The sequence below is a fragment of the Odocoileus virginianus genome, chromosome 3 (assembly GCF_023699985.2).
Source record: "Odocoileus virginianus isolate 20LAN1187 ecotype Illinois chromosome 3, Ovbor_1.2, whole genome shotgun sequence".
Taxonomy (NCBI): Eukaryota; Metazoa; Chordata; class Mammalia; order Artiodactyla; family Cervidae; genus Odocoileus; species Odocoileus virginianus.
In genome coordinates, this window is record NC_069676.1 from 697,517 (window position 1) to 716,163 (window position 18,647).

An 18,647-nucleotide genomic window follows, 5' to 3' on the forward strand; every position below is an offset into this window, starting at 1 on the left:
TCCAGTGGTCATGTATGGATGTGAGAGTTGGACTATAAAGAAAGCTGAGTGCCGAAGAATTGATGCTTTTGAACTGTAGTGTTGGAGAAGACTCTTGAGAGTCCCTTGGACTACAAGATCCAACCAGTCCATCCTAAAGGAGATCAGTCCTGGGTGTTCATTGGAAGGACTGTTGCTGAAGCTGAAACTCCAATACTTTGGTCACCTGATGGGGAGAGCTGACTCATTTTAAAAGACCCTGATGCTGGGAAAGATTTAGGGCAGGAGGAGAAGGGAACGACAGAGGATGAGATGGTTGGGTGGCATCACCAACTCTATGGACATGGGTTTGGGTGGATTCCAGAAGTTGGTGATAGACAGGGAGGCCTGGTGTACTGCAGTTCATGGGGTCGCAAAGATTCAGACACAACTGAGCGACTGAACTGAACTGATGTTGAGTGGGTTGCCTTGGAACCCATTCAGTCACTTTGAGACTGCACCCAAGTACTACATTTTGGCCTTTTTTGTTGACTGTGAGGGCTACTCCATTTCCTCTAAGGTAGTCTTACCCACAGTAGTAGATAGAATGATCATCTTAATTAAATTCACCTATTCATGTCTGACTTCCTAATTTTACATGCAAAAGTAGGAAATCAAGAGATACCTAGAGTAACAGTCAAATTGGGCCTTGGAGTACAAAATGAAGCAGATCAAAGGCTAACAGAGTTTTGCCAAGAGAACACACTGGTCATAGCAAACACCCTCTTCCAACAACAAAGAGAAGACTCTACACATGGACATCACCAGATGGTCAATACCGAAATCAGATTGATTATATTCTTTGCAGCCGAAGATGGAAAAGCTCTATACAGTCAGCAAAAACAAGATTGGGAGCTGACTGTGGCTCAGATCATGAACTCCTTGTTGCCAAATGAAATTGAAAAAAGTGGAGAAAACCACTAGACCATTCAGATATGACCTAAATCAAATCCCTTATGACTATTCAGTGGAAGTGAAAAATAGATTTAAGGGACTAGATCTGATAGACAGAGTGCCTGGTGAACTATGAATGGAGGTTCGTGACATTGTATAGGAGGCAGTGATCAAGACCATCCCCAAGAGAAAGAAATGCAAAAAGGCAAAATGGCTGTCTGAGGAGGCCTTACAAATAACTGAGAAAAGAAGAGAAGCTAAAGGCAAAGGAGAAAAGGGAAGATATACCCATTTTAATGCAGAGTTCCAAAAAATAGCAAGGAGAGATAAGAAAGCTTCCTCAGTGATTAATGCAAAGAAATAAAGGAAAACAATAAAATGGGAAAGACTAAAGATCTCTGCAAGAAAATTAAATATACCAAGGGAACATTTCATGCAAAGATGGGAACAATAAAGGACAGAAATGGTATGAACCTAACAGAAGCAGAAGATATTAAAAAGAGGTAGCAACAATACACTAAAGAACTATACAAAAAAACGTCTTCATGACCCAGATAATCACGATGGTGTGATCACTCACCTAGAGCCAGACATCCTGGTATGCGAAGTCAATTGGGCCTTAGGAAGCATCACTATGAACAAAGCTAGTGGAGGTGATGGAATTCCAGTTGAGCTATTTCAAATCCTAAAAGATGATGCTGTGAAAGTGCTGCACTCAATATGGTAGCAAGTTTTGAAAACTCAGCAGTGGCCACAGGACTGGAAGAGGTCTGTTTTCACTCCATTCCCAAAGAAAATCAATGCCAAAGAATGCTCAAACTACCACACAATTGCACTCATCTCACACACTAGCAAAGTAATGCTGAAAATTCTCTAAGCCAGACTTCAACAGCATGTGAACTATGAACTTCCAAATGTTCAAACTGGATTTGGAAAAGGCAGAGGAACCAGAAATTGCCAACATCCATTGGATCATAGAAAAAGCAAGAGAGTTCCAGAAAAGCATCTACTTCTGCTTTATTGACTATGCCAAAGTCTTTGACTGTGTGGATCACAACAAACTGTGGAAAATTCTTCAAGAGATGAGACTACCAGACCACCTGACCTGCCTCCTAAGAAATCTTTATGCAGGTCAAGAAGCAATAGTTAGAACTGGACATGGAACAACAGACTGGTTCTAAATTGAGAAAGGAGTATGTCATGGCTGTATATTGTCACCCTACTTGTTTAACTTATATTCAGAGTACATCATGAGAAACGCTGGGCTGAATGAAGCACAAGCTGGAATCAAGATTGCTGGGAAAAATATCAAGAACCCCAGATATGCAGATGACACCAGGCTTATGGCAGAAAATGAAGAAGAACTGAAGAGCCTCTTGATGAAAGTAAAAGAGGAGAGTGAAAAAGTTAGCTTAAAGCTCAACGTTCAGAAAACAAAGATCATGGCATCCGGTCTCATCACTTCATGGAAAATAGATGAAGAAACAATGGAAACAGTGACAGACTTTATTTTCTTGGGCTCCAAATTCTTTGCAGATGGTGAGTGCAGCCATGAAATTAAAAGACACTTGCTCCTTGGAAGGAAAGTTATGACCAACCTAGACTGCATATTAAAAAGCAAAGACATTACTTTGCCAACAAAGGTCCACATAATCAAAACTATGGTTTTTCCAGTAGTCATGTATGGATGTGAGAGTTGGACCATAAAGAAAGCTGAATGCCAAAGAATTGATGCTTTTGAACTGTGGTGCTGGAGAAGACTCTTGAGAGTCCCTTGGACAGCAAGGAAATCCATCCTTTCAATCCTAAAGGAAATCAGTCCTGAATATTCATTGGAAGGACTGATGCTGAAGCTGAAGCTCCAGTACTTTAGCCACCTGATGCGAAGAACTGACTCATTAGAAAAGACCCTGGTGCTGGGAAAGACTGAAGGCAGGAGGCGAAGGGGACAACAGAGGATTAGATGGTTGGATGACATCACCGATGCTATGGACATGAGTTTGAGTAAGCTCCGAGAGTTGGTGATGGACAGGGAAGCCTGGCATGCTGCCGTCCATGGGGTCGCAAAGAGTGGGACGCGACTGTGCAACTGAACTGAGCTGATTCCTGTCTGTTTTAGCTCACTGATTCCTAAGATGTCAGTGTTCAATCTTGCCATCTCCGGCTTGACCATCTCCAATTTATCTTGATTCATGGACCTAACTTTCCAGCTTCCTACACAGTATTGTTCTTTACAGCATCAGACATTACTTTCACCACCAGGCATATTCACAACTGAGTGTCATTTCCACTTTGGCCTAGCCACTTCATTCTTTCTAAAGCTATTAGTAATTGCCCTTTGCTCTTCCCGGTAGCATACTGGACACCTTCTGACCTGCGGGCTCATCTTCCGGTGTCATAGGTTTTTGCTTTTTTATACAGTCTATGGTGTATAAAAAGGAGAATCTCCTTGGAAAGAGGAGGCTGGCAGCCTACAGTCCATGGGCTTGCAAAGAGTTGAACACGCCTGAGCAACTAAGCACAATTAATTTATATTCTGAAATACCCGTTCTTCCCATATTCTTTGGTTCTGAAAAAGGAACCTAGGAACACATTGGTTTGTTTCACCTTAGCTGCATGACTGCCTCCTCACAGGAGAAGGTCGCTGGTTTGAGCGTGGTGCCTATTCTTCCCATGCTTTGTTCTTTACGGCCTCGCAGCTGTGGGTGGGGCTGGCCATGCTCCCGTCGGGACATGCATAGAGGAAGTGCTCTGGGGCAGCCAGGGACCAGTGCATCTGCATGGGCTTGGTAGGAGTTTTCATTATGTTTTCAAGCAATGCATAGTTACGTTATAGTTTACTGTATTCCGGATGTTTAGAAAGAAAGCCCTTAGCAGTAATGAAACTTAGTTTTGACTGATGTAAATTTAAATGTTTTTCTACTTAACCCAGTAATATTTGGCAGCTGTCACTCAAAGCACACCTATGCTCATTGGTGACACATCAACTGGAAAGTTTCAGCCAGGTGCTGGTCCTAAAACATCATTTACTGTGTGATGTGACTTGGCAATTTGACATTGTAGCTACACATTAGAAAGCACTTGTGAAAATAACAGATATGGATTGTTTAGAAGTCATAGTTTCTAGGGTGGGTTTTCAGGCCGAAGTTCCAGGCAGTAATCAAATTCTTGTGACCTGAGGAAGGGTCTAGGATGTAGGGGATCACCATGAAGAAAGGCCCTAGAGTAACGAGGGGAAAAGCTGCAGAAGTTGTGATGAGTTGCGTTGAGAGTGTGGTAGAGTATGATGTATACATTCACCTGGCAAACATTTCCTGAGAATCTGTTGTGCCAGACTCCATGCTGGGAGCACAGAGAGACCTTGAGGCCTCCTCTCACAGAGCCCTCACTGGTAGGGGTGAAGAAGGGACTTTAAGAGTAGTGTGTGTGCCAGGGAACGGTAGGTCCCAGGGGATGGGAAGTTGGTGTTGGTAATCATGGGATTCTTCTTCCAAAGAAAGAAGAAGCCTTTGGGAGATTCCAGGGTCTGAGAATTCTAGCCCTATGCTGTCCAGTATCATAGCCTCTAGCCACATGAAGCTATTAAGTACTCAGAATGTGGCTATAATTATAAATAAATACTGGATTTCAAAGACAGTACCAAAAAATGTCAAATATCTCAATAATGTTTATATGTTGGTTACATTTTAGAAATGAATACTATGGAAATACACTGTATTGGATTAAAGAAAATATTAAAGTTAAATCTTACCTTTTCAAGTCACTTTTTTAAGGTGGCCGTTAGAAAATGTAAATCACACATGGGGCTTGAATTATATTTCTGTTGGATAGCAGGGAAGAGCCAGAATGTTGGGAAATGAAGGATGACCCAGGCGTGGAAGGAGGGACGGGTGGATGTTGTAGAGACTCTCGAGGATTTAAGCAAAGTAGTGTCATGCAGGTTTCCACACAGCAGATAAGGGCAACCGTCTGGTCTCTCTAGACTGATTTGTATTGGTTTCAATTTGAGAGTTAGGTTTTCCAACATGATTCTAAAATCTCAGGGATCAATTCTAACTTTCTTCCTTCTCCCAGCACTCTCACATACCTCAGCGGTCACTGACCTCACAAATCCTTACCAAAGTGAGATTGTTTACTTAGCATGCTTGGGTTCGCTGTATTAATTTAAACCTTTTCTGTCCTAGGATCTGAAGCCTAGTAACATTGTAGTAAAGTCAGACTGCACCCTTAAGATCCTTGACTTTGGCCTGGCTCGCACGGCGTGCACCAACTTTATGATGACCCCCTATGTGGTGACACGGTATTACCGGGCACCCGAAGTCATCCTGGGCATGGGCTACAAAGAGAACGGTGAGTACAGACAGAACTGGAAGAGGCTGCGATGTTTAAAATTAGTGCTATTAGTCATCACTAGTTTTTTTCTCTTTCCCGTGAACTGTATGAAATATAATACGGAGACTGTGTTATACGTAGATTATCACAGTTCACAGACGAGAAATAATTTTATATTTCCATTGGTTAAAATTATTCACTTTTGAAATGAATATTTTGAACATTTATCAAAGTATAACATGCTTACAAAAAAATATGCAAATCCCAAGTGTGCCCCTCAGTGGGAGCACACCCACGTAACCAGCAGCATAACAGAGGCCTCCCCGGGACCCCTCTGGGTCTCAACCCCCAAGGGAAGCCGTTATCCTGATTTCCAGCACCATAGATTGATTTTTCTTATTTTTGAACTAGATATAAATGGAACAATACAGCATGTGCTTTTTGTGTGTAAAATTGGTGTTTGTTTTTTTAACAGCAAAACTTATTCTAGCAATATCAGAGCTCTTTGAAACTTAGCTTTTGAAAAATTTGTCAAAAAGAACTAAATCACACTTACTTATTAAAAAAAAAAAGTCTGAAAGTTTGCCTAAGTCATCTGAAATGAGTTGAGCTTCAAGTTTATTCAGATGTTTTAGAACTTGCGCTCCTATTCAGAGAGACACAAGTCTGTGGCCTTCCAGCCCTGTGTGGACATGAGAGAAAATTCTGCCCACCCCCACCGGCAGGGGCATGGAGGAGCTCTCTGTCTGGGCTTCTGAGGCCTTGACTCATCTGGGCCCCGCAGGGCAGGGGAACAGCCAGAAGGGGAGGCGCCTCCGGCCCTCTCCAGAACCCAGGCAAGCCTGGCCCCGTGGGGCCCCGCTGACTTGACAGTTAGAAACGGATCACTCCGAGGCATGGTGTTCATACTTCACACGAGTCCTACTGACAAGCTGGGTCTGTCTTTGTTTGGGAGGGGATTTGAGAAAAGACATGCGTGGGGGCGGTCTCTGGCTGGTTTTAATCACCTGGTATTTGGTAGTGGACATCTGGTCTGTCGGGTGCATCATGGCAGAAATGGTCCTCCATAAAGTCCTGTTCCCAGGAAGAGACTGTATCCTTCACAGGGAGATACCTGGTGCTGACCACAAGGCCGGGAGCCGGGGTGGGCTCGTGCCTGGAAACAGCTTTCTGGGGACAGGCACTCCTTATTTCTGGGACTTTTGTCTTTGAAGCTGTAAAGTGTTGGACTCTTTGGCACTGAAAGCCCAGATTGCTGCAAACTGAAAGCCAAAATAGAGGTCAGCAATCTTTCACACTGTCTAAAACAGTTCACCCTTAACTGGCCGTTTATTTTCCATATTTATGTATTTAGTGCACTGTTAGAAACCTTTTCCTCACCTTTGTTTTGTTCATGGCACTTCATAATTTTGTCATTTCACTTTATTTTCAGTTGATATCTGGTCAGTGGGTTGCATCATGGGAGAGCTGGTGAAAGGTTGTGTGATATTCCAAGGCACTGATCGTATCCTTCCCGGGGACCCTCCCGGCCATGTTTTCCATAAATACCAAAGGCAGCAGGTGCTCAAAAGGAAAATGTCATAATTCTAGACTGTATTCTAAGGCGGTCTTGATTATATTTGTTAAATTAGTGTCACAGATCAAATGGTTCAATTTTATGTTTTCTTTTTTATTTGACTAACAATTTTATTGAGACATAGAATTAAACCAATTTATATTCTTAATTTTGTTAAAAATAGCTTATAAGAAATGCATTTACTCTTTGACAAATGTATTCTGGTGTTTAAATGAAAATACTGTTTAGTTAATTAATTTAACCATCTAGGGAGTTGTCTAAATTTAATAGGCCAATATTCTTGTGTAATTTGTTTAATATACTATTTCATCAGTTACCAGGATGCAATAGAATATTTTCCTCCAAAGTAAGAACTGAAGCATGCTACATAAGACCTAAAGGGAAAAGATTAAAGTGAAAAGTTTGTGAGGAACAGTATTTGCTAAATTTTTTTGTTTGTTACTCTTCTGACATTTTGTAGAAAATTTTAGAAGATCCACTTAGATGGTTATTTGTGACTTCCCTACTGGGGAAGTCTAAATAAATATAAAATGCAAAAGGTTAACTTATACTGTGGTCAGCAAATCATATTAATGATATGTAGCATAAGGAAAAATAGATTTATAATAGTTTCAATAGCCTTCTTTTCTCATATTCCTCATGTTCTTCCATCTTCAATATTTTTTACTCTAACTTAGTTCTTCACATATACCCTTTTTCATTTGTGTTCTCACCACCTAAAATTTTCATTAGTCTTTTGATTTTATTTTTTCGTTATGAAAGCTTAAAGTAGTTTCTGCTGGCAGATTGATGGTTATCTTTAAGAGAAATTAAGTTGTATAGTCAATGTTTTATATATATTTTATTAATTTTCATTTTTATGATTTTATGAGGGTGATTTTCTTGTAATATAAATCTTCACAACACAAACTTGAAATGAAAAAATTTTATCCCTATCATTTTATTTACCTTCCTTAATAGTTTTCACATCATAGATTTTATGTGAAGTTAAACATAGCATTTTATTTTGTTCTAATACATTTTCTAGCAATTTTTCATAGCCTTACCTTAGATTCAGTTGTTTCAAACTATAAATAGGAGATATTTAATTTGCAAATAAACTCAATATAAAAAGGAAAAGTTGATGTATTCTAAAGATACATTTATTTATTATGCCACAGTACGAGGCTTGTAGGGTCTTGGTTCCCCAATCAGGGATTGAAACCACGCCCTCAGCAGTGAAAGTACTGAGTCCTAATCACTGGGCTGTCAGGGAAATTCCCTAACGATACATAATTAGAAGTATCAATTTAACATTCACTTTGTCTCAATTTTTAATTTATTTTGCATCTTTCCTTTCTTTAACTAATTAACTGTGTTCTTCAGATAGTACAGACGTGAAAAGTGTGGGGACTTTTTGGTGCATTATTAAATAATTTAAAGTTCTTAATTTACATATTAACATCTTGCAATATCAGTAATAATAATTTTATGTATAAGGTCACATAATGTCATCCTTAGAACACACACAGAGATTACCATCATTTTCCAAAGACAATTTTGCTCTTTTTTTCAAACATGAGATTAGAAAAAGATTCTGGAAACCAGACTGCAGTTGTCAGAGATTTGTTTTAGGTTCATAACCGAAGGTAGAAAAGAACTCCTCGTGGCTTATAAGAAAGAGAAAGCTTCTGCCAGGTACCTTTCAGGAAGTACGGGACCCTGGAGGCCCAGAAGCAGATTACTGAGGGAGCACATGGACACTGTCAAAAAGGTGAGGGCTGAGAACCGAGGGACGGTCACCTGCAACTTTGATGGGCACAGTTTTCATGAAATGATGGCTGAAAAGAATGGTTAAGAGAGAATGACAGGGTGGGAATTAAAGATATAGACAACTCTGTATTGCTGCAAATGGGAATGGTAGCTAAGCTATGGAAGTTCAAAGGAAAGTGACTGTTCAAAGGAGATTGACTGTTGTTTTAAGATGAGAGGGAAAAAAATTATGTTTGATTGGTGATGGAATGCTCCAGTGGAGAGCAAAATGGTGATGGTATACCAGTAAGAAGAAAGACATTACAGGAGACAAGAGGGCCTCCTCTTTGTTCTTTGAAGAACATATGTTTGTTCCCGAGGTTCTTTCACAGTGATATCATTTTATTTTTCGAAGACATACCTCAATTAATCACTTTTTAAAGATTCTGTTTATTTATTTGATTCCTCTGGTTTGTGTTCTCTTATATAATATTTATGGTTTTAGAACCACTTTCCACATTCATCTTGCCCGTCATCGCAGGCTTCCAGAAAAAGAGACAAAGCTGGCATTGTCTGCATTTTACCGATAGGAAGATGAGACCCAAGGGGACTGACTGCCTGACACCTAGTGAGTGACTAACACACAATGGAGTCTGAAACCTAGGTCACGTACTTTGAAAGGAAATAAAACACACTTATTTATATTGCAGTGATGGCCAGAGTCAGTGCCAAGTAAAACTTAATGACCTTTCAAAGCTGGCGCTGCTCAATGTTGTAAGCCCAGCTACAGTGGGAGATGACCTGATGCGGGCTCAGAAAGTCCAGAGCCCAGGTTCCCGCCACCTCCCTTGTGCGCCGCATCCTGCCAAGCCTGCAGGGTGGCTCCCGGCTGTAAATTGAGCAGTCAGTTAGGTCTCTCTATTTTAGGGAGCTTTATATCTAACATACCTTTATTACAAGAAGTGGAAGTGAAGTGAAAGTCACTTGAAAGACACTCAGTCATGTCCAACTCTTTGCGACCCCATGGACTGTACAGTTCTTGGAATTCTCCAGGCCAGAATACTGGAGTGGGTAGCCTTTCCTTTCTCCAGAGAATCTTCCCAACCCAGGGATCGAACCCAGGTCTCCCGCATTGCAGGCAGATTCTTTACCAGCTGAGCCACACGGGAAGCCCAAGAATACCAGAGTGGGTAGCCTATCCCTTCTGCAGCGGATTTTCCCGACTCAGGAATTGAACCAGGGTCTCCTGCATTGCAGGCAGATTCTTCACCAACTGAGCTATCAGGGAAGCCCATTATTATGAGAACTGATTTCAATTTGCCTACATAATTATTACCTACTTTCATGTTTAAGCCTTTCAGTCATAGGTATTCTTCAGCTTCAAGATAACTTTATTTTGATCTAGAATAGGAAGCCATAAAGACTTCATTGTGTTGATTTAATAAGCTGTGCCCAGAGTTCACATGGTGCAGAGTTTGTTTTTTTAAATAGTCTTAATTAGAAACCCAAACCTTATTTGAATATTATTTCAGAATGCTTCTGCTGACCCAGTGAGCTGGCCTGATTAATTATTCATTGATAAGTATAATTTAAGTTTCTCTTTGAATGATGCAACTTTATGTAATATGAATATAAGGCGTTTCAGTTGTATTTTCCTCAAGAGACTCCTTAGATATTGATCAGTGGAATAAAGTTATTGAGCAGCTAGGAACACCATCTGCAGATTTCATGAAGAAACTTCAGCCAACTGTGAGGAATTATGTAGAAAACAGACCAAAGTATCCTGGAATCAAATTTGAAGAACTCTTTCCAGATTGGATATTCCCATCAGAATCTGAACGAGACAAAATTAAAAGTAAGATATCCTTTTTTTCTTATACTTGTTTTCATTATCTGGTGAAGCTTTTTTTATGTTTGCATTCTAAAATCTGTGAAAACTGAAATAGTTGAAAACCCTCAAAGTCATTTATAGGCTAGAATGAAGGCATTTCAGAAAGAAAGCTTAAAGACTTCGAAGTTTTGTCCTCAATAAAGGGACAAAACTGAAGCCTCTGGTCACAGTATTTACATAGTCTGAAAGATTCTTATATTAGTTACGGCAAATGGAATTCAAACTGTTATCAGGTATAAAGAATACTTGAATAAAGATTCTCACCCATTTGAAGAGTCAGAAATTTTAAAAGGCCTTCTCCCCTTATCCTGTGCCCATCACTAAAATGTATTTTAAGGGAAAATAATAGATTTGATTTTCTCTACATCAAGACAAACTGTGCCTCATTCAGAAGAGTTCCATCTGTCCTTTGCCTACATATGTGAACTTTATTTGGTTTAGTATTTATTTGGCTGTCCCGGGTCTTAGCTGTGGTGTGTGGGGTCTTGGGTTGTGGCATGCAAGCTCTTAGGTGCAGCGTGTGGGCTCTAGTTCCCTGACCAGGGATTGAACCTGGTCCCCCTGCACTGGGAGTGCAGTGTCTCAGCAACTGGACCACCAGAGAGGTCCCACCTGTGAATTTTAATTGCTGAAACCTAGGTGAGCCTTGTATTTAACCAAATTATTGAGCTTGTTGAATTTTTTTCTAACTACTAATCTCTAGATTTTTTTAAAAAGTGTACATTATATACAGGTAGGCAAAGCAGAAGGCTTCCCTGGTGGCTCAGTAAAGAATCCGCCTGCAGTGCAAGAGACCTGGGTTCGATCCCTGGATTGGACAGATCCCCTGGAGAAGGGAATGGCTACCCACTCCAGCGTTCTTGCCTGAAAAGTCCCAAGGACAGAGGAGCCTGGTGGGCTACAGTCCATGGGGTTGCAGAGTCGGACACGACTGAGCGACCAAGCTCAGCACAGGCAAAGCAGAGATATCTGTGAAATGTCTATATGACGCAAATATGGAATCTTTGTGCGGCTCAGTCTGTTCAATTTCACTCTGATGTGGCATCAAAAGAAAAGGCTTGCCTGTGCTTCATGCCTGCACTCTCGGCAGCACCACCCTCAGCTTAGCTCCTGTATCCTCCCTGTCCATGGTTTGTCAGCTTTATGCCCTGTCCTTCCCCCTCCCATACTCAGGCCAAAAGCACCTTTGAAAGCCTGATTTGTAGTGGAAATGGCTGCTTGATTTCCTCTTAGAGAAAGAGACTAATAATCCTGAATCTATCACCAGTTTCTCAGAGTTAGTATATTTTTGTTCTGTCTGTGCTGTCACATTTAGTTCTTTATTGTGTGATTCTCAAGTTAAAATTGTTACTTTATTAATCTAATATTTGTTTTTACCCTAGCAAGTCAAGCCAGAGACTTATTATCAAAAATGTTAGTCATAGATCCCGACAAGCGAATCTCTGTAGATGAAGCCTTGCGTCACCCTTATATCACTGTTTGGTATGACCCTGCTGAAGCAGAAGCGGTAAGCATCTATTTTGAAAAGAGTTGTGTGTAAAGGCAGGGCATACATTTCGCTGGATCTTCTGTCTGTCAATCTGAAGTGGCTACACAAAGATTTAAGGTTAAGAGGACTCCTGATTACTTTGAGGCCATACAGAGGGATCCAACCCCTTATAGGACTCGTTACTGGGGCTGAACCCTGAGTACCTCAGGAGTAAACATGCTTATGCTGTGGTGATAGAATTGTCATTTATGTCGATGCTGACGTGTGATCATAGTATCACCTTTTTTAGGCATCCATTTGTGTACCTGGTACTGTGCCTGGGTTTTGCTTTTATTATCTTGTTTAGGTATCCAGTCAAGCTAAGAAACTTGTTGAAAATCACAGGTCTGTTCATCCTTCCCCAGAGGTACCTATTAGAGAAGTTCCACTTCTGAGTGTGGTGCTCATGTGCATTTTTCTGTAGCATCCCTGGTATGAATGCTCTTTAGTTGAAAGTTAAATAATTACGTAGTGGCATGCTCATTATTGGGCTTCCCTGATAGCTCAGTTGGTAAAGAATCTGCCTGCAATGCAGGAGACCCTGGTTCGATTCCTGAGTCGGGAAAATCCGCTGCAGAAGGGATAGGCTACCTACTCCAGTATTCTTGGGCTTCCCTTGTGGCTCAGCTGGTAAAGAATCTGCCTGCAATACAGGAGACCTGGGTTCGATCCCTGGGTTGGGAAGATTCTCTGGAGAAGGGAAGGCTACCCACTCCAGTATTCTGGCCTGGAGAATTCCAGGGACTATATAGTCCATGGGGTTGCAAAGAGTTGGACGCGACTGAGTGACTTTCACGTTCACATTCACATACTCATTTTTAGGTTTTGTCCTGTGTATTTAACCACCATTTTATTATTGTTTTATATGAAAATAATTTGATTTACAAACATGATCTTAAGTAAATTTTTGAAGCAGTCCACGTATGATTTGGGGACTGAATTTGGGAGTTCTTTTTTGTTTGTTTGTTTGTTTTTGTTTTTGTTTTTTTTTAATTTGGGAGTTCTCACAGGAAGAAATATAAATGAGATATATTTTGCAGCTTCTGTATTTCCTAGCACAGTACCTTGTCCAGAATGGATCTCTAGGAAGCAGCCTGTGATTGCTGATTTTATAATTACATTTGGGCAGATGTCCTTAGAGTGTAATTATTAGCAGGACTATAATAGGTCTGTTTTTTGGTTAATTTTTCCATAATTATTTTGATTTTGAAACCAATGTAAATATCATACTTACAAAGAAATCTTTAAGCTGCATATTGAATGACACTGCATCAATATTATAAATATTTTATTTTATTATTTTTTATAAATATTGTAGCAGTCTTACAAGTGATTAATTTTCTTCATGCCCCATTATTTTTTTAACTATTAACTTTACCTGTAAAATTTAATTTTTAGCCACCACCTCAAATTTATGATGCCCAGTTGGAAGAGAGAGAACATGCAATTGAAGAATGGAAAGGTAAAGATGGAATTTATTTTGATTGTTACACATTTTTTGAAATGGGGCAACTTAACACTTTTTGACAGTAGCCTTTCTAAGGGAGGGGTGGAGACCCTTCACCCCTTATCCTCTCTCTTCCCACTTCCCAGCAGAAAAAGAACTTGAAGATAACAGAATTAGAGAGGAACATGTATGAATTCCATATTTGCTTCAGAAGTCAAAAACAAAGGTTTTTCACACATCTCACATTATCAAATCTTGATTTGTAAACTAAATTCAGTAAGTGTATTAGGCTTAACTTGATAACATGTTGCAAGCTATTGACTAACCCCAGTTCACAGGCCCCCATAAAGCAGATATGAGAGACCCCACTGGGGTCATGTGAACTTCTGCTGTATTTGTGAGCCTTGTAGTTACACACACGTTTTAAAATAAGAGTTTGGGGCAAATTGCAGATCAAAAATATGCAAATGGTTATTATTACCACTCTAACCCACAAGAAACTAAACCAGTAATAAAGAGGTTAAACTAAAAATATTTCATTAAAAAGCAGAATCAGTAATAGTTGAGAACTGTGGTTAGCGCAAGTCAAACATGGTGGTGTGTCCTGCCCAAGAGCCCCTGGGAGCAGGGATGCTGGTGACCTGCCGCATGCACACCCACAGGCCTCACTCGGTGCCTGCAATGTGCTAATTTTATTTCATGAATACCAAACTTTTAGGCAGCTGCTGATATCTTACTTAATAGGCAGTTCTTCTGACACATGAAAATTGAGGAAAACTGAGATTGAAACCAAGAAAAAACTTAGGTAGCTAGACCAATTTCTGGCCAATCTGGAGGAGTTCCATTTGGAGAACCACAATGGTGGAGGAAAAACTGTGCAAAAAGATGTGAGAATATCCAGTAGTTCAACTGTTCTGTTAGAGTCACTTTGCTAGTACCTTTCCTTCTTTTCCCTACTCCCCATGTCTCTCTTTCACTCTCTCCCTACCCTCAACTTGGTAAAACCCACTAGTGGATCCAGAACTACCCTACTTTTATGGCCTTCTTAATTGGTTGGTTGAAAAGCTATAATTGGTTTGAAAAGATACAAGGAATCAAATTATATTTTGGTCTAGGTAAACTATTAGTTGTCCGTCTATCACATTTAAAAATAGTACATCACAGTGCCCTTGGAGTGGTTCCAGTTTATTTGGAAGCAGGGTTTAGAGATGCAGAGAAACTGATGAAGCATTCTAACTTGCATTTCTATTTGAAGAGCTAATTTACAAAGAAGTAATGGATTGGGAAGAAAGAAGCAAGAATGGTGTTGTGAAAGATCAACCTTCAGGTTAGTGATTGCTTTAATAGGTTGATTGCATAATACTTTTCTTTCTCTATTTTTTTAAGTGCCAGCTTGACCAGCATTGGATTTGAAAACTTGTGTGAAATAGTTTCTCTTTTTGGTCTGTTCTGATTGTGGCAGCTAACATTTTACTGATGCCAGGCATGGAACTAACTGTATTGTGAACATTCTTGGTTCATCCTTGTAACAGCTACTGTCATTTTCATTTATAGATAGGGGAATTGAATTTAAAGTTTTTTCAACATGCATGACCTTCTTTATACTGCCCCCAACCAATTAAAAAAGAAAATTAATATGAGTCTAGATAAAGTGGAATTTGGTTGTCTTTCAAGAAAATTGTTCATATAATTCTCCCATCTTTCTGCTTGATCTTCTTAGTGGTAGACATCTGACTAACAATTAGGAAGCTGTATGACTATTAGAGGCATAATATATATGGTATTAACTTATAATTCCGTCTCTAAGGTTCTGAAAGTTAACGTGAAATCACTCAGTCATGTCTGACTCTTTGCGACCCCATGGACTGTAGCCTACCAAGTTCCTCTGTCCATGGGATTTTCCAGGCAGGAGTACTGGAGTGGGTTGCCATTTCCTTCTCCACTATAAGGCTCTACCTTAAACAAAATTCTTTACTTATGTTTATTTCACATTTGTATTCACTCCACTCCCACTGGAAAGCACATGCACACCACACACACATGTAAATACATACGGGGCTGTTTCTTATTCTTGAATTTTATATTCAGCATGACATGTGTCAAGTGTCTGGAGATTATATAACTTCAATACAAATTTAGGTGCTTATAGTTAACTAAGCACAAATTTAAGACTGACCTCTGAGACCCTGGATGTTTTTTTTTTGTTCAAACCAGGCTAAAATATAGATAGTAGGAAATAGGTTAGTTTCATTTGCCTTAAAATGTCACTTTTGGGGATTTAGAAGGCAAAAATAAAATGAACAGGAGCCCACTAAATTTTGTTCCTATTTTTTTCTTGTTTGTATCATTCCTTCTTTTAGAAGGTTTTTTTTTGCAAAAGGATTCTTCAAAGGTTGCTGTTTTCTCCTTGGATTAAGTGTTTATGATTATAGTTGAAGTGTCTGATGACACTTGAATCCTACTTGATCTTGAGCCTTTTGTGATACTGATAGTTTTAGGATAAATTCAACAATCTTCTTTTAATATCTTTTTAAAACCAGAAGGTATTTTTAAAGTAGTTAACATGACTATACATGTGTGTGATATTTAGCCACCAGGAAGAAAGAGAATATTGCAGTGAAAGACAGAGGACTATTTGGGATTTTGAGCCTAAACAAAGACTCCACAAACAGTTCAAAATGTAGAGTCAACTAACTTCTTGTTCATGGTAATAGTATAGGAAACTGCAAAAGGACAGAGCTGAGGAATGGCCTGAAGTCTCACTGCATGGATCTGCAGCAGTGTCGTGCCTCAGGTTTTATTATGTTTGGTTTTCTTAGCACAGATGCAGCAGTAAGCAGCAACGCCACTCCTTCTCAGTCCTCGTCCATCAATGACATTTCATCCATGTCCACGGAGCAGACGCTGGCCTCGGACACAGACAGCAGTCTGGATGCCTCGACAGGACCCCTGGAAGGCTGTCGATGATAAGTTAGAAATAGCAAGCTTGTCATCAGTGAAGGAACTCTCACTTCCATGGGCGTGAAATGCTTGGGAGTTGATGGAACCAAATAGAAAAACTCCATGTTCTGCATGTAAGAAACATGATGCCTTGCCCCTACTCAGTTGTACTAGGCTTGCCTTGCTTAGATTATAAAATGAAGCAGATTATGTCTAAAGAAAAAAAAGTACAAACCACACATTTAGAAATTTTGTTCAAGGTCATTTCAGGTGAGCAATTAGAATATATGAATTTTTTTTTTAAGTTGTGCGGTAATAGTGATCATTTCCCATCTTCAGTAACTGTTGGGATTTATATGCATGACACAAATGCTTGCTTGGATTTGCCCTCTAGCACTTTGGAAATCAGTATTTATAAAGCCAAATAATCTTCAAGGTAGTGCTGCTTCTAGAATTGTCTCTTAACCCTCTTAAGTAATTTTGTGTTTGTCCAGAAAAAAATAGATTTATATGTATTAATTGGCCACCGTCATATTATAATATCTTACCTTCTTTTAGGGTATGAATTAACTTTCTTTCATATTTCAGAAGGAATATAATTAAATCTATATAATTAAAAAAATGTAACTTTTCTTTAATTTGTCATGTTTTAGGCTGAGAATTATCACTGCTAAGACCAGGATACTTTGTTTTCTCTAAATTGTGTTAGTCTGGATGACTGTACATTCAGTTTTACTGCATGATAGCATTTTAAGTTTTGTTTTACGCTGCTTAAAACATATATATGTTTAAAATCCTATCTACGCCATCTCTTTTTCCTTGGTCTTCTGGACTTACTAATTTGAAGTGCTACCTAGAACTTCATCTTCTTTATTAGCCACCTAACACCCATGTCAATCACATGATGGCAAATAGATTCTTGACCCCATCACCTGCTGTTAGAGTAGAATTTTACGAAGTGATCACTAAAGATGATGGCAGTCACTTGCTGAGTGCTTGTTTTGCTTGCGCCTGGACTGGGTCCTATCTTACCTCCTCTAGGGTAAGATACATGATTTCACAAGGCAAAGTTTCCCTCTTCCAACACAGCATTCTTCCTCGACTTTGTTTCACAAGAGAAACCACCCAAACCCCCTTTGGTCTGTTTTCGGAAGCAGGCTGACTCAGAATGCCTGTTTGTGGTCGTCCTCCAGTTTGTGGAGGCATTTCCTTTTCCGGAGGGGAGACCTTCTGAGGGATAGGGAGGGACTGTCCTAAAGGGTAATTATTAACTGTTAAACATTTCCTGATTTTAAGCTGCTCACCTGAAATTGATACTTTCAGACTAATATGGGAATTATTCAAGATTCAGTAAGATCCTGAGTACTGAAGTGTCGTTGCAGAGATGGAGTTATGATGGTCACTCACGGCTACCTGTGCTCGTGATGCTTTCCCCTGGGCTTATTCTACTGCAGATTCATACCTTTTGTTCAGTTATTTTGGAAGCTATTGGGTCAACATTGTCACATTCTATAGAATGTGTTCTGAGGAGGAACTTTGTTAAGAAAGTTTATTATAAATATTATCTAAAATATATGATTCTCTCTATACCATTTGTATCTTATTGGTCTTATCACTGGAAACTGGAACCCTTGATGAACAAAATTAATATTGAAGTAATAAATAGTTTTCTATTGTGATGTTTAGACATGTTCAGCTGTAAGATGGAATACTAACTTGGATTGGGGCAGAAACACCTGTCACATAGCTGAGGATTATTTGGCTTCAGAGGCCTGATGGTATAGTGAAGAAAGTTATCGCTGTACGTATATAAACATCTTTAAATGACCTAATACACATTCCTTAAAAAGACTTTACTAAATCTATCCTTGAAAAGAAAAGGAAAGGGGAGAGTTGTAAAAATACATTGTCTGTCCTCAGCTTACGATATGCAGCAGAGGAACGGGAGGGCACATGGAAGGCCCACTGGGTGACTGCATCCAGCCAGGTGGCGTTTACAAGTGGAGCTAGGTGCCATGCCCAGGGACTTTCTGCTCACTGCTTCCTCCTCTGTTCACGGATGAAGTCCGTGATGGTGTGGACGGGTTTCCTGCCAAGACCACCTTCCGTCAGCAAGTGATGAGTGCACCCCGTCAGGCCACGGTGCTGCAGACCGCAGAGCTCCTCAGAAGTACCTCACCCCAGTTCAGGGTCCTCCCTCCTGAGCTGGGACGTGCTAGGGACCTGGTGCAGTGCAGATGGTTCCACACTGCTCTCCATGGATAAATTCTGGTGTTGGATAAAGAACTGA

At 39.9% G+C, this 18,647-nt stretch overlaps 1 protein-coding gene across 4 annotated transcripts in view; it reads left to right on the forward strand.

Moving 5' to 3' along the window:
• MAPK9 (mitogen-activated protein kinase 9) overlaps positions 1-18,042 on the forward strand; it is a 67,065-nt gene extending 49,023 nt beyond the window's left edge. Inside the window, exons 6-12 of one of the 4 annotated variants that reach the window (XM_070460553.1) lie at positions 5,097-5,262; positions 6,266-6,337; positions 10,224-10,406; positions 11,825-11,949; positions 13,369-13,432; positions 14,673-14,744; positions 16,242-18,042. In XM_070460553.1, coding sequence (XP_070316654.1) covers positions 5,097-5,262; positions 6,266-6,337; positions 10,224-10,406; positions 11,825-11,949; positions 13,369-13,432; positions 14,673-14,744; positions 16,242-16,384 — 825 coding nt within the window. In that variant the 3' untranslated portion in view covers positions 16,385-18,042. Of the gene's footprint in view, positions 1-5,096; positions 5,263-6,265; positions 6,338-6,676; positions 6,749-10,223; positions 10,407-11,824; positions 11,950-13,368; positions 13,433-14,672; positions 14,745-16,236 lie in introns of all 4 variants that reach the window. The other 3 variants (XM_070460563.1, XM_070460546.1, XM_070460574.1) reach the window with 3 other exon arrangements.
• The last annotated feature ends 605 nt before the right edge of the window (positions 18,043-18,647 follow it).